Here is a 16,296-nt window from a genome sequence, read left to right as displayed (position 1 = left end):
GTGCAGTGTTGCTCAAGTTCCAGGAGGTGGGGTTGCAACTGAAAAAGGAAAAATGCAGTTTTGGGGTGCCAATTGTGGATTTCTTGGGGTTTAAAATTGATGCATCAGGCATCCACCCCACAGATGCTAAGATTAAGGCCATCATCGAGGCACCATGACCACAGAACAAGACGCAGTTGCAGTCATTCCTGGGACTTATTAACTTTTATCACATAATGATGCTGGAAACACTTCCAGGGGCTCCTGTAATGGCTACTGATATAGCTAGAAAACGAGGAAAGATGCTGTTCTCTCCCGTGTGCTCACTTGGGTGGGGAGGGGGTGGCCAGGTGGTCCGCATGAAGACAAATTCAGGCCTTATGCGACAAGGCAGCACGAGTTGTCCATGCATAAGGGTTGTCTCCTGTGGGGAGATAGGGTGATCATCCCAGCACCACTGAGAAACAGGGTTCTTGAGACGCTTCACATGGGACACCCGGGAATGGTCAGGATGAAGTCGCTAGCCCGATGTTATGTGTGGTGGCCTGGAATGGACCAGAACATAGAACAATGGGTACGAACATGCAAGGCATGCCAAGAGGTGCGGCCAGAAGTGGCCAGAGCACCAGTTCACTGGTGGGAGCAGTCCAGATCTCCCTGGAGCCGGCTGCACTTAGATTTTGCTGGGCCATTCCAGGGGAAGGTCTTTTTGGTTATCGTCGATGCATATTCCAAATGGTTAGAAGTGGCGATGGTCCCTAGCATGGCATCAGCTGCCGTAATCAAGGTGTTGAGGCAGCTGTTTGCAACCCACGGGTTACCTGAGACCATTGTATCAGATAATGGGGCAGCTTTTGTATCCCAAGAATTCAGGGCATTCTTGGCTGATAACTTCATAAGAGGGGTCACATCCGTGCCCTTTCACCCATCCTCCAATGGGCAGGCTGAGCGCATGGTAAGAACAGCCAAAGAATCCATTGCGCCCTTAATGGAGGGTAACTGGTCAGCTCGCATCGCGCGAATGTTATTTTTGCAGCATGCGACGCCGTGTACTGCGACGGGCAAGTCGCCAGCTGAGCTGCTCTTGGGTAGAAGACTGGTAACGGTGCTGGATTATGTCCACCCCGATAAAATGCCAAACCGTAATTCAAGAGCAACCCCCCAGGCTGAGGCTGACACAACAAGGTATCTCGCCCCTGAAGATCTGGTCTGGGTGAGGAACTATTCACGAGGTTCGCGGTGGCTGGCTGGTGTGGTCACCCAGACTAGTGGACCTGTGTCCTACTATGTGACCTTGGAAAATGGGCAAGTTTGGAAGAGACATATAGATCAGCTGAGGCGCCGGGCGCTCAGCAGGGAGGGGTCAGATAATTCATCCCTGGCTAACGATGCAGAGCTGCAAGACCAGAGTGAAAATGGCCCAGAGGTGCAGTCACCAGGGGCTTCAGCAAATGAACCAGGGTCTGCTAGTCCTCAGGAGGACGAGGTACAGGTAGGGGATCCTGCGATGTCTGGGACTCCATCTGTTCCTGACGAAACCCCTATAGCACCCCCCCTACCACAGGTAACATCCAATCCAGAACCGGCAACACCTGTTGTCAGGAGATCAAGTAGAAGTTGTAGGACCCCACAGTACCTGAGAGATTACGTCTGCGGTGCTCACTAGGGGGGGAGGGGTGTTGTGTATTGAGTCAAAGGATTTTATATCTGTATTATTATTGTCTGTATGTGCATTAGGGTAAAGTAACTGCCTTTTGGGTCCAGAGGGTACAGCTACTATTGGTTCATTTAAGCTGCTGTATTTGGATCCTCTGTCTTATTGGTTTCCTCCAAAAGGCAGGACTGTGGTTGCCTGATATTGTTCCCTCCAAAATGTATCCTTTCTAGCTAGTTCCCTGTCCCTATAAATGTAGCTCTTCCCTACTCAGTTCTCAGTCTTGTTTGCTTTAATAAAGAAGTGTTACTACAGAACTGTCTCCAGCATATTATGTCAAGAGAGCTGAAATCACAAACCCCACATCACAACAGAGAGTAATGTAATATATTGATTCCTCCTGTCTTACTACATACTACATTTTATATAAGCCACTCTGGGACTGCTATCACAATACACAATGGGTTTTAAATAAAATAAAAATAAATGAAATCCCTGATTCAAGCTATAAGCAAAGCCAAATGTATGTAACAGACAAAGCAGCTCCACCAGGCTCTTCCCTCCCATCACCTGTCACCTGACAGCACCCATTCCATCAGGCTGCAGTGATTGAGGGGAGGGATTGATGGGAAGCAGAGTCTTTCCTTTGGCTCTGCTGAGAAACCAGCTCCATTGGGCTCCTTCTCTGCCAGAACCAGTCATGTAACTTTAACGACTGGTCCCTGAGATGGTTTGCATTTCCTCTGGGAGGAAGAAGGTATAAATGCTTTGAATAAATACATAATCAATGCAAGAAAGAATCTATGGCATTTAACAAGACGATCAATATCCAGTCTTAAACTGCATTACCTTCAGCACTGACTGCTGAACGCACTGACCAAACTGAGCCACGGCGGAAGGAGTAGTTCCTGTGAGATGTGCTGGAGGTGCAGGATGGGCTTACAGAGAGACGGCGGGACGCCAGGTTGGCAACTTCTTCTACTGACGGAACAAATAGTAGATGTAAATTTTGGTTTCTAAACCCTAGTTCTATGCTGGTCTACTGGCCACAGTGATCCATGCGATGGTCACCTCCAGGCTTGACTACTGTAACTCGCTCTACAAGGGGCTGCCCTTGAAGCTGTCCCAGAAACTCCAGCGGGTGCAGAATGCTGCAGCGAGGCTCCTCACGGGGTCTCTGCCATGCGAGCATATTCACCCAGTGCTTTTCCAGCTGCACTGGCTCCCGGTGGAGTACAGGGTCAGATTTAAGGTGCTGCTTTTGACCTTTAAAGCCCTTCACGGCCTAGGACCCTCATACCTATGGGACCGCCTCTCCCGGTATGCCCCACGGAGAGCCTCAAGGTCCATAAATAGCAACAACCTAGTGGTCCTGGGCCCTAAGGAAGTTAGATTAGCTTCAACCAGAGCCAGGGCCTTTTCAACACTGGCTCCGGCCTGGTGGAACGCTCTGTCTCATGAGGCCAGGGCCCTGCAGGATCTGATTTCTTTCCGCAGGGCCTGTAAAACAGAGTTGTTCCGCCTGGCCTTTGGCTTGGAGCCAATTTGATTCCCTCCCCCTCTTTCTTTTTTTCTTTTCCTTTCTCCTCCTGTGATGAGGCTACATTTTAATATTTCAATATTTTAATGTTGTATTTTAATTTTGTTTTTAAGTTGTATTCATTCAACTTGTTTTTATTATTGCTCGTTAGCTGCCCTGAGCCCGGCCTTGGCTGGGGAGGGCGGGGTATAAATAAAAATTATTATTATTATTATTACTACTGTAATGACCTATCTCAACAGTGAAAAACTCAAGTCAGACTTTTATTCCAAGTTGTTAACAATTGTTAGTGAACTGAATGCTTTTTAAACAACCAGACTGCTGGGAGGAGCACAGAGAGAAGAAACACCATGGTGCACCTATAGCAGCAAAACCAGATGCCTTCATCTGCCCCAGCTGCAACAAGACAAGCCTCGGTCTCCAAAACAGGCACTGTGACTCTCTGAAGGTTTGACTTAACCCTGGAGATAAATGGATGCCAGCTGGCAACAACAGCCAGGTGGTTCCCAATCCAGATCAAGATCGCACTGAGGACAGTTCTAATCCATGGCTTCTATTGGGATTGGGCACGGCTTCTATTTGCTTCAGGAGGAAACTCCCATTGTCACCATCTTCCATATAACACCCCCCTCAGTCCTCAAACAACTGAATCTGAGCTTCTCCTGTCTTCTTTTGGGGTTATGCAGTTTCCTGGAGTGTCAATCCTGTCAAGGCTGCCAGAGGACCTTGCTGCCAACCCTGAATATTTAAAGACTATTGTCATATGCAACTTACTGACAAACACTTTCCCCACTCCATTTTTAATCAGCAAGGGCAATTACTTTAAGAAAAAAATAGCTACATCAAGCCTGTTTAAAGTAATATAAGGAAATGAGGACTGTTCTAGTCTTCTTGTGCTCATTTCACAACAAACCTTGAAAAAGCTCTCAGTCTTTTTCAACAGGTGACAATGCTAATAAATTGTGCTCAAAGCAACTAAGTGCTGCTCCTACTTCTAATCATTAACGGAATCAACACTCAATCCCTTGTAACCTTGAATTATCTCTACTGCAATAAAATCATGAGCAATTTATGAAGATTATATTACATCCCCAGTACATTTGCCTTATCAGACTCTAGTAATCACACCTTCCTCTTCCTGCTCCACGCTTGGGGAACAGCTGGGCTCATAGCAAGCTTCCTGGGTGATGGGGATAGCAGTGATCAGACTAGCTTCTCGGCCCAGACGTTTTTTCTCTTCTTCCTGCTGCAGATTCTTGAGAATATGTTCTGCTCGCTGATGAGAACGTGACACTGCCCGGGCTGAAAATGACTTCTGTAAGCAAACCATTGGGCAGGAGGCAGGCTATGTGAATGAGTTTGCTTGGGTTTTATACAGCACATTTTCTATTTATCATCCATCCATCCATCCATCCATCCATCCATCCACATTTTGCAGTTTATGAGTACTGTATTCTGATTAAGTTTTTAACATGGACATAATTTACTAACAACCTTAATAAACTATGGAAACATTCGAAGCAATTTGTTAATAGAGACTACGTACATCAGAAATATAGCCAGTTCACACTACGTCTACTACATGTGGTATATTACAACAATCTAATGCAACTTTACATGGAAGTAGGCGCCATGGTATTGGTTTATAAATCACAGCACTGCTGCCTGCATTGCATGCAGAGATGCTGTATTGTATTGTCTCCCATGATTGTTTGTTATGGGGTGGTTCAACTAGTACTTGTGAATGGTGCTTGCTGTCAAAGAGAGGTTCCAGGCTCAATTCAAGGTGAAGGTTATTCCTTCTATAAAGCCCTCTAGAGCATTTTATCTCCTCCTATAAAGCCCTCTAGAGCATTTTATCACACTGACTGAAATCACTAAGGAATGCACCCAAAATGGGAAGAACTGGTTGTCGAAACAGAGGAAGGTTCTAGTCCCTTGGAATTCAGTTCCAAGTGAGGTTTGATACCGACTAACCCTAAAATATGTTTAAAACCAAATAAATGAGAATGTGTCAAACCTGTCCACTTTCCCTCACTGAGTACAGTGGTACCTTGGGTTACAGATGCTTCAGGTTACAGACGCTTCAGGTTACAGACTCCGCTAACCCAGAAATAGTACCTCAGGTTAAGAACTTTGCTTCAGGATGAGAACAGAAATCGTGCTCCGGCGGTGCGGCAGCAGCGGGAGGCCCCATTAGCTAAAGTGGTGCTTCAGGCAGGAGCACTCCCTCTTCACTCAAGAGGCTTTGCGTTGCTTTCGCTGAAGCCAAGAGAGCGAGAGGGATTGGTGCGCACTGATCCCTCTTGCTCTCCTGGCTTCAGGGATAGCCATGCAAAGCCTCTTGAGTGCAGCTGGAGCACTCCTGCCTCTTCGCTCAAGAGGTTTTGCATTGCTTTCTTGTTTTCCTCCACTAAAAACTAGGTGTGTCTTATGGTCAGGTGCGTCTTATAGAGCGAAAAATACAGTATATTTTTTCCCAATTTTTTTGTTTAAAATTGAGGGTCATCTTATACATGGAATGTTGCAATTATTTATTTCGGGCTCAAAAAATAGGGGTTGTCTTATACATGGGGGCATCTTATACACGAAAAAATACGGTAATTGCTTTGTCTCCCCTCATTCTTGGATATTCATGGGGAGACCACAGATTTTCTCAAATACCCTTGCTTTTCTGAACAACTTCAGAAGATTTTGGGTGTTTATCCTCATGAAAAAGTATTTTTGCAAACTAATGCACATTATAGCAGCAGGCTACCTCAAGTGGTTTACCATGTGCAGGGGTATATTGGTTCTGGGTTAACAGACACCCACAAAGATGTACATTCTGATGCAGATTTGGCCTCTGCTTTTTCAATGCTGCTTGTGCAATACTTTACATATATAGACACTCCCCATGGAGTGGAACTTTCTCATGGAGAGGGAATTGTATGGAATTGGACATCTGGAGGATTGCTGTAAAAGTAAAATATTTTTATTTAGACCAATTTTTATTGATGAGCTCCATCCCTTTTTAGTAAAAGCATTTCTTGAATTCAATGTATTTATATTTTGTCCCTGGACTTGGTCTTTTTATTCAGGATAAAAAAGCTGCTTCAATGGCTGTGTTACTAATCTAAGATCCCTAGAGCTATTTGTTTGCTTTTCTCCAACACTATTAATATTGTTGATATAATATTCTTATTAATAGTAATTCATGTATTGAGAGAATCATTAAAATGATTTTAAAAACCCACATCCCACATTATTTTTCATGTGGTATGAAATGTACTAAAAATGTATTTCAAAGACACTTAAGGAGTTATTTGGGTGCCTTTTACCTGCATGTCTTGTTTTGCGACTGTCTCACTCTTCCCACAAGCAGTGTATCATTCAAAAAATAAGGCCTACTTCAAGAAGATTTTTTACTTACGGATTGATCTTCATTAATTGGGTCCTGGACACTCCCACTACACTGTGGAACCCATGGAGGGTCGAACATGGGGACGGATGGCATTCCCAGAACTGGGGATGGGAGTGTGAAGTTAATGCTAGGTGGAGGAATCTAGGGAAAAAAGATCAAGACATCAAAATGGGGGAGAAAGAGACTCACATAACCAAAAGCTTCTGTAGAAACAAATCCCTTTTATCTATACTAAATATTTCCTGTTTCAGGTAGGAGGAAATGTTCCAGAGTCCAAATATGAAAGGCCATTTAATTTCATCCATGGGATAAAGATGGAATTACAAGCTTCATTATGAAACAAGAAGTGAAGGCTAATGATTCTTTAAACTAAGTAACCTATTGTTATGAAAGACATTTTATTTATTTATTTTTAGAAGAAAATAACCTCATATTTTTCCCTGTGTGGGATGTCAGCCTCACATAAGCAACATGTTTAACTCTAATTAATGCATGAAGGGATTAAGAGCATAGAGCAAGCCGTCCCGCCAGCTTTAGCTAGGTCACACTCCCTCAGCTTGGGAGGAAGGGTTACAAAGCATATTCTGTCACTCCGTGTGGCCAACGCAGTGTCAAAGCCACCTATACCTACAACAATAGGGGAGAAAGCTTTGATCCAGGAAGATCCACTCTAGTATCAGACCAAAGGCCTATCTAGTCTAGCATTCTGTTTTCACAGAAGTTAACGCAGCTTAATAACCTCTTAGCTCCCAGAAAGCTGGATATAAGATGTGAGTATGTATCATATCTTCTTACATTTGTCTGCTACTCCCAATAAATCAGATGTGGTATAATGAATGGGATAATCTGAGCTGTCACATGACCTTAACCCGTGTTCAATTTATTGCCACAGAATGTTTCAGACTCCTTAAAGACGTCAACAGTGTTAATTAGTCATATTATAAAGGGAGTCTCGTATTCTCCCCATTGCCTCTTGGTAAGTTTTAATTTCTATTTTATTTTACTGTAAGTGGTTGTCTAAATTCAAAGTCTAAAAAATGTGTTGTATGGAAAGTTAAAAAAGGAAAACAAAACAAAACAGGATTTTGAAGGTGTATTCTGGTGCCACAACTTGAACACTTAATTGTACCAGACAGTGTCACAATTTACCTTAAAGATTTGCTGAGCTCCTTCCTCCATCCGAGGCCACACCTGATACCTAAATCTCCAGAGAGTGTGGAATTTAAGAATGGCATTCAACCTTTGCACTGCCTCAGGGTGATGAAATTCAGACATCAGCATATCCGACACTGCCTCTGGCACTTTCACAGCACATAGAAGGAACATGGCAGCTGCAGGAAGCAAATATTTCATGAATGGTGCGTATCTGTTTTTAACCTCTTATGTTGTGTGTGTGTGTGTGTGTGTGTGTGTGTGTGTGTGTTGCTGTAAAATTCTTTGTTTTTTAATGACATACTCATAAAGAAACAAGAAAACCTGGGAGACACCTTAATTTTAAAAAGCAGTTCTGGAGGATGTAGTTCAGAACTATGCCTTTGATTGGTTCTTTGAGTAAATGGTTAGGAAACTGCTGTTTTATGAGCAGATCTGGCAGCAAATGGGGAGCTACTGTGGGCCACTCATTATAAATTTCCTGTGTGGAAAGCATGAATACTACATGCAGCAAGAAGAGAAAGGGTGTGTGTGTGTATGTGTACTGTCTTAGTACATGTAGTAGCATAAGCAAGGGCTCACATAATATCAGAATAACACGACTGTTCCAGGGGACAGAAAATTCTCAGGATCCAAAGCTGGGGGAGCAGGGGGAACTGCTATGGGACTCTGTACCACTGCCAAACCCGGATCACTAATATTGCACGCTTGGTAAAGAAAGTTGAATTTTTCATCTTGCAAATTCCAAAAATGAGGGATGCTCAAAAGTTGTAACATTACTTGAGAATTCAAAAGATATTTTGAATAAATGAATATAATTTGCTTGGCAAGTATAAAGTGTGTAAAACTGCAAAGAAATCATTCAAAATGTTTGGCAAGTACTTGCAGTTATATAACAGATAAGAGATATACTATATAATTATTATTTAGCATTACCTGACATTTTCAGAAAATTAAAATTGTTTGGTTTTCCAAAAGCAGCTTCTGTTGCTTCTTCATCAAATGTAGACTTACTAAGCTAAATGTTGTCCAATCACAAACATTATAGCCTCATTATAATGCCTCACACCCAAAAACATCTTTTTAAAGACTTGTCACTGAAGAATTTTACAAAAATTATGTTTAGCCCACTTAAAATGGCTTGAGTGCCAGAGGAAGAGGACATTCTTACCTGCTGCCCCAGCCATGTGCTCATCCATACTGAGCAGCAGTTCCCATGCTGCAGGCTGGATGTCCCCATACATCTCTTCTGTGAGGATGGGCGCTGCCTTAATTAACAATGACAAAGGTGCTGGAGACAAACTCATCACCTACAGAAAAGGAGATCATGCTGTACAGCAGAGCCAAATAGCAATTAAAAGTAAGAGGACATTTATAGCCCCAAAACATGCTTGATCCGAAGAATGTTCTGCTGAGTTCAGCATGGACTATGTACTAGTGTTTAAGTATGCAGCATTCTCCAAAAGCCCTGCTTGCACCTCATCAACCTTGTTCAACAAGACTTATAAGTGGAGATTTTTATCCCATCTGCATTTGTACTGGAACTATTTTTAATTGTTTTCATACATGGAATCATTTCATATTGTTTTACATTTTCCTTCTCTGTGGTTGTAGACAGCTTTATCTGTTCTATAACGCTGAATTTTATTATTGAGGGTATGGGATGTTAGGGTAGTATCTGTAGTGGAGAACATGTCCCCCTGGGGTCCCACCCTACAGTCAGCTCTCACCTGTAGCTCCTAGAAGCTGTCAGCATGTGACAGCGGCCACACCCTGGGAATGGCTTCAACTGGTTGGCTAAGCCAGGTGAAGGTAGCTGATGGGTTTCAAGCAGAAGTTAGGGACTTCTGCTGCATGTGAAGACAAGCTCTGGCAGATTGAGTGGAAGAGACCAAGAGTGGGTCCAATGGTCAAGAAGGTAGTTTCTGCACATCCTAGAGGGAAGTGAGGGGCAGATGGGGCTTGCCAACCTGGGAAGTTAGTCCATCTAGAAAAAGTGAAACTCTGATCCTAAACCTCCACTACCTTGCGGGGCATCTTTGGAGAAGAAAAGGCTAAGGAACAAAGCCTACACAAATCTGGAGTGGAGTCCCTAAGCCAGTTGGATGGCGCTTTGTACACCTCCTTCCAGGAACTCCTGTAGCCAAGCTGATGCCAAACATTTTGCTCTTCTTTCCTATGGACCACATCAGCGAGCCCGAGAGGGAGGGTCTTGTTGTCTGGGCAGCCCGGGATCTCAATACACACTTGAGGCTTGAGCCTTGCAGAGGTCACGTCGGTGCTCCTAACGCACCTCACGGACCCACATCCATTGTCTCTCGCGAGATGGATACCAATAACATTTTATCATTATAAGCTGCCCTGAGGCCTCATGGGGGGTATTAAACAAACAAACAAACAAATGAAAGAATGAAATCCATTGCCTAATTCAAGAATATTACATTTAACAATTTTGAGTGTATTTCTTGTCCAAAGGACCAGGGATATAGGTATGCACATGCTTCTTTGTTCTTTATATATTAACTAATTTTAAAAAATAAAATAAAGGAAAATTACATTTCACTTGCAGCTCCTTCATTAAATCCAATACGTATTTCATTAATTTTTTTTGGAAGCCGCCCAGAGTGGCGGGGAAGCCCAGCCAGATGGGCGGGGTATAAATAATTAATTATTATTATTATTATTATTAATGACCCCGATATTAATTATGTATCTATGATCAAACATCAACTCAAATGAATCTGTTTCCAGGCCACTGGCTATTTTGTATTCTTATACAGAGCTAAAAAATATTGTGTTCAGTGCTAGGGCAACACAGCATATTATGAGTGCATTTTTAAAACCAAGTAACTGTTTGAAAAGGAAAACACAGTCCTTTGTCTGAAAAAAACTATAATCTATTCTGGACATATTAATAGAATCAAGAGATTCATAGAATCAGAGTTGGAAGGGATCCTGAGGGTCATCTCATCCAACCCCCTGCAATGCAAGAATCTTTCCCCCAACGTGGGGCTCAAACTCAACAATCTGAAATTAAGACCGACGTACCTACTACTATAAAGACTGACTGTAGCACAGGGCCAAATCATGCAACGTATCAGACAACTTAAAAGCTCCTGCCTTCAAGTACTAAGAGAAGCTAAACCTACCTGGTTGCAGTACACCAGCACAGGAAGAAAATGCTAGCATTTTTTAGTCTTGCAAGAATGGCCTAATCTAGCAGTTCCCAATCTTTACCAACCACGGACCACTTGAAAACTGCTGAAGACCTTGGTGGACCATTTAATGATTCTGCCCCCAGCCTGTCTGTTGTAACAATTATAATGCACTGTGTGTTTTTAATTATATTTTAATTGCTTCTTTTATTTCTTATATTGTATTTCATTGCATTACAAATTTAATTCCATGGAATTTAATTTCTAAAGGGTTCTTCACAGACATGCCGTGGACCGCCCAATTCAAGGGGACACATATATTAAAGACAAAAAAATGATGTTCCATTAGCTAGTCTGTCAGTGCTGTAGTTGACACACCCATTACCTGATGCCTGATGTATTTCAGCATTCCAGAATCCTTCTTTCCTTCAAGGTTGGAATCTGTCACTCTCTTCTTCAAGGAGGGTGTTCTCAGGCATGACTTGTCTGAACACTGAAAGAGAATTGGATGGGGGAAATGCTCTAAAAATGTTTTTAGAGGCCACCTTACTTGTGGGGAGAAACTGATCTCACAAGGTGCCTATTACTAATACACACACACACACACACACACACAATGAATTATGGAGCTTTCCCTTTGGTTCTCAGGACATGAGTGACATGACTTCTGAGAATGAGATAAGCTGAAATACCCTCCCTTTTCTGCAACCTGATCTCACATCCAAATATCATGCTAGTACAAGTTTCCCTGGCCAGCATGCTATGAAAAGCTGAGAAATGCCCATGCAATAGTTTAATATGCATTGGGTAGCTGAGTTAACTGGAATAAATGCTTGTATAACCAAGAAGTATTTTGTCAGCTTGCTTACCTCTTTCTGTTTTTTGCTCCTAGCCACATTGTTTAGTAAGTTATTCTCTTTGAGTGAATCCACAGTGTCTCCATACAGGAGTTTGATGGCTCGGACAAGGCGTGCACAAGAGCGACTATGATGGAGGTAACAGTGAGGGTGGCAGTAGTCAATGTGGGTGCAAATGAAGCTCTGCTGGTTGCATAGCAGTATCATCACCTGGAACAAAAAGTATGCCCAGATATTTCAGTAGAGATACAGGGCTATGTTTGTACCAAGAAAAGACCACAAAGAAAATATTGAATATAGCTATAAATTAATTTATCAGTGAAAAGCAAAATAAGCTCAGCTCAGCATTCAATGCATGGAAAAAATACTATATTTAATGAATGAAAAACTTATGGGACTTGATTTGTTGCTGACTTACATCTGGCCATGAGGTCTGGAACGACTTAATTTTACCTTTCTTCACTTTGCGGGTTTACACCAGGCTTCCTTAAACTCGGCCCGCCAGATGTTTTTGGCCTACAACTCCCATGATCCCTAGCTAGCAGGACCAGTGGTCAGGGACACTGGGAATTGTAATCTCAAAACATCTGGAGGGCCGAGGTTGAGGAAGCCTGGTTTACACTTTCTTAAAGTGATGCCTTAAAGGTAAAGGGATCCCTGACCATTAGGTCCAGTCGTGACCGACTCTGGGGTTGCAGCGCTCATCTCGCTTTATTGGCTGAGGGAGCCGGCGTACAGCTTCCGGGTCATGTGGCCAGCATGACTAAGCCGCATCTGGTAAACCAGAGCAGTGCAAGGAAATGCTGTTTACCTTCCCACCGGAGCGGTACCTATTTATCTACTTGCACTTTGATGTGCTTTCGAACTGCTAGGTTGGCAGGAGCTGGGACCAAACAACAGGAGCTTACCCCATCACGGGGATTCGAACTGCCGACCTTCTAGGCTCTGTGGTTTAACCCACAGCGCCACCCGCGTCCCAAAAAAGTGATGCCTTAACCTGTCTCAATGGGAATTTTGGGCAGTGAAGGGGAGAGCAAACACTGGAGTAGCTGGGGGGGGGGGTCACAATTCGGCCCAAAAACATATAACTCTACCCTGATGATCAGCTGTGAGTTCTGTGTGCAACAAGCTGAGATTCTAGGACCTCGCCAGTGATCTCTACTTACATGCAGCCAAGACATATTCCGGTGATAGTTCTCTTCGGTGCCTGTGCTGCTTAATACTTCAGGTTCTATACTGGGTTCACTTGCACTCCAAGGGCTTCCTTCTTCAAAAGAAAAAAGATACACCCAAGTAGTTTGGTTTTTTCCATGCTTCCTGTGGTGTTTAAAAAAAACTATGGTATATGCTTGTAATCCAGGCCAGTTTCTTAATGTTACATGTCCTAAAGGGTGCCAGAAATGACATGCCATTAGCATACCAGCCTAATGAGCCAAACACTGATGGAGTAACATTGGCTATTCTCAACAAATGTCAGACATTTCCCCTTATTCTCATTCCCAACCCAACCATCTTCTATGGCCCCGATTATCCGCTGGGCTGGAAATTACAAGCATAATTCATAACAGCCATTGAAAGAACAACTAATCAGGGATAAACGTTACTCCCTTTTCTGGAAGAGGGGAGGGTTAAGTAAAGAGAAGGAGAATTCTTGCATCGTCAAGATGCTGCAAAATTGTTGGTTTCAGTGATCTGCATTGACTGGGCTCTGTGGTTAAAAAACAACACCAAATGTATGGTCCTGCAGCGGCAGCACTTTTGCTATAACTACTGCTGCCGCATACAGGCTACAGCCCTACAAGGTCCCATCAAAGGACTCTAAAATGCCTGGGAATGAAAGAGGGGGAAATCCTGACAAAAGCTAGAGGACAAAGGCAGGGGGAGGGCTCTCTCTGACCCCAGAGTTTCCTGGATGTATTTATTGCCAAATGGGCCTTCCAATTTGCCAGACCTTTAGCACAAAATCTGAGTATTGGAGATTGTAACATTAGGATTGGCTTAGTAAGAGACATGGCTTACTTCCAATTAGTTCTTCCCTGCCCTTTCTTTAAATGAATATGTAGCTGGCTGAACTCAAATTTCCCTGTGGAAGAAAAGAGCATGGGCAATGCCACTGAGACCAGAAGGGTAAAGGAGATTCAAATGCAGGATTTATCTGTTCCTGACTTTTCTGTATGTGAAATCTTTGGGAACTAATATTTTGGAGATTCACGAGCACACATATATTTATATCTCATACACAGCATAATATATACATATTGTATATATACAGCTATATGCACAGTACATAATATTGAGATATGTATATATATATATATAAAATACCACAGCTATTATATATGCCATATAGATATATAATATATGGTATTTTTATATATACCTTTCTAAGCATGGCATGCATCGGGTTGGCAGTCAGGAAAATGCCTGTATAGTGAGTCCATGCACCGAACGTTTAGATTTTTAAAACTTAGCATCCTTTGAGTGGAACAGATCTGACTACCTCGTGTACCAATGGCAGGACTCAATCTCTGCTCTTGCCATGTATTTAAATCATGCAAAAAGTGTGAACTTCTCCTTACTTCAGCTGAAATAACTGAAGGGTCTGCCTAGCCTACAAGCCCCTTTCCTACTTCCCTAGACCTGCTTGAGTTGCTTCCAGGCTCAAGATGCTGCCTCATCATCCCGCTCCCTTTTTAGCCCAGCTCATCTATGTTACCTATGTCAGTGACAGTGTCCCTGCTGTGGGACAGCTGCAGCTCCTCATTCTCAGACTCTGAGTCCTGACGTGATAACTTGGTGCTCTTTAGGCTGCCGGCCCGGCGAATGCTGGACAGGGAACCCCCTTTCTTCACCCGGAAACTGCGGGTTCCTTTAATCTGGAGCAAGCGGGAGCCTCCTATCCTGATCTTCCTGCTGGGAACTGTATTAAAAGAATAAGAAAGGACTTTTTCCCCCTTAGGTTTCCCCATTTAAAAATTATAATTGTATTTTAAATATAGAGATATATATAGTTATATTCCTACCCCTCCATCCCCCCATCCTGCATTGCAGAGCCTTTCCTTCTCTCAAGGAAGACCGGCAAGAGGCTCCCTCCAAAGCCAATGCCAATGCAGCTCTATTAATCATCCAGTAAGGGATACCTTGGCAAAGATGTGACATATTTCTTGCCTGTTACTCAGATATTAATCTTGCCTGTTACTCAGATATTATCCTTCAATTCAGTCATTAGTATCATGAAAATGCTGTGTAAGAGGCACTGTTGGAAACCCCATAGCTAAACAATCAAAGCTACAATTTGTGCTCCCCCCACCCCCCTCAAAAAACCCCATGTTGCTCCAGATTTATGATGATGATAGACAATATGATGAGAGACAACTTCTATCCTCCAGCTGTTTTGGGACTACAACTCCCATCATCCCTAGCTAATAGGACCAGTGGTCAGGGATGATGTAGCCCCAAAACAGCTGGAGGGCCAAGTTTGGCCATGCCTGATTTACACCATTGCATTTACATCAATTGCTGGCTACCAATGACTGAGTTGTAGACAAGATGCCAGGGGCAAACCTATCCTCCTGCTAGCAGAAGGTTGTTTAAATCTTGTTATAGAATCACAGTGTTCAATCATGCAGCATTCATGATTGTAAATAGGCAGCCTGCTTTCTGAAGCTAAGAGTCTACTTTGCTTGCCCAGTTTCGGTATTACCTTTGAGCAGATCGCTGTTTTTGTATATTAAACTTCACCAGAATTTTACAGAAAAAGCAATAACATGTAGTCCAACTCCTTTCAGCAGCTTTCGGGCATTAAAGACATCTGTGGATGCTGAGGTTTGTGTGTGTGTGTGTGTGTGTGTGTGTGTGTGTGTTTTTAAATGAGCACAAAGATATGGAATGGTTTGAAGCACCAGTCATTTACACATTGTTTTCCACTCAGCTTTAAGGCAGTACATGACATTATGCAAGTCCAAATGTTGCAACACTTAACTGAACATTTACTTAAGATGAACATACTGCACAGGTGCAATGTAGATAAATGATAGCTGTCACTTTTTGAGCAGGGGCAGGCCAGAGAAATGTGCAGTGGTGAGAAGAGATATGTCTAAATTCAACAAAAAATGGGTTTGGGAGTATCCTTCTGATTTCTAGACACACTGACACTCTGCCATGTTGAATGCGCAGTTCTGCTCAGAGGTGTTCCAGGCTCTAGCATTATTGTCTTAGTTATGTTTTGCATTTAACTGTGTTTGCATTTTAGAGCTACCACAATTAGGGAAATATTTTTGAATGACTTGGAAACAGGTCATGTGATACACCGCCAGAGAGATAATCACAAAGAATTTTGAGCAGTGCCTTAAAAAACCTAAAATATTCATTATGGACCACAGTCCTCTTCATCTGATGCATAAAGTAAAGAGGACTTGATACTCCTAAAAAAGTCATGTCTAGTTGATAAAGGTTTTTGTAGCAACGACTTTAAGAAACTACAAGGCAGAAGTCTTTATTGTTTTGTGATGGACTGGAAGCTAAAATCCAGTTTGCTTGATGGTTAGTGCTGGTTA

At 42.8% G+C, this 16,296-nt stretch overlaps 1 protein-coding gene across 13 annotated transcripts in view; it reads right to left on the bottom strand.

Moving 5' to 3' along the window:
• UNC80 (unc-80 homolog, NALCN channel complex subunit) overlaps window positions 1-16,296 on the bottom strand; it is a 163,826-nt gene that overhangs the window by 61,580 nt on the left and 85,950 nt on the right. For 8 of the 13 annotated variants that reach the window (XM_083625474.1, XM_083625481.1, XM_083625483.1 and 5 more), the window contains exons 27-35: window positions 14,457-14,660; window positions 12,907-13,007; window positions 11,753-11,950; window positions 11,269-11,376; window positions 8,900-9,038; window positions 7,726-7,907; window positions 6,586-6,717; window positions 4,302-4,488; window positions 2,483-2,614 (exon numbers count right to left, since the gene is read on the bottom strand). In XM_083625474.1, coding sequence (XP_083481600.1) covers window positions 2,483-2,614; window positions 4,302-4,488; window positions 6,586-6,717; window positions 7,726-7,907; window positions 8,900-9,038; window positions 11,269-11,376; window positions 11,753-11,950; window positions 12,907-13,007; window positions 14,457-14,660 — 1,383 coding nt within the window. The remainder of the gene's footprint in view (window positions 1-2,482; window positions 2,615-4,301; window positions 4,489-6,585; window positions 6,718-7,725; window positions 7,908-8,899; window positions 9,039-11,268; window positions 11,377-11,752; window positions 11,951-12,906; window positions 13,008-14,456; window positions 14,661-16,296) is intronic. The other 5 variants (XM_083625476.1, XM_083625477.1, XM_083625478.1 and 2 more) reach the window with 3 other exon arrangements.

Source organism: Podarcis filfolensis, assembly GCF_964270895.1.
Source record: "Podarcis filfolensis genome assembly, chromosome: 1".
Lineage (NCBI taxonomy): Eukaryota > Metazoa > Chordata > Lepidosauria > Squamata > Lacertidae > Podarcis > Podarcis filfolensis.
The sequence above is the reverse complement of the archived record's forward strand: the minus strand, read 5'-3'. Positions and strand labels throughout refer to the sequence as shown.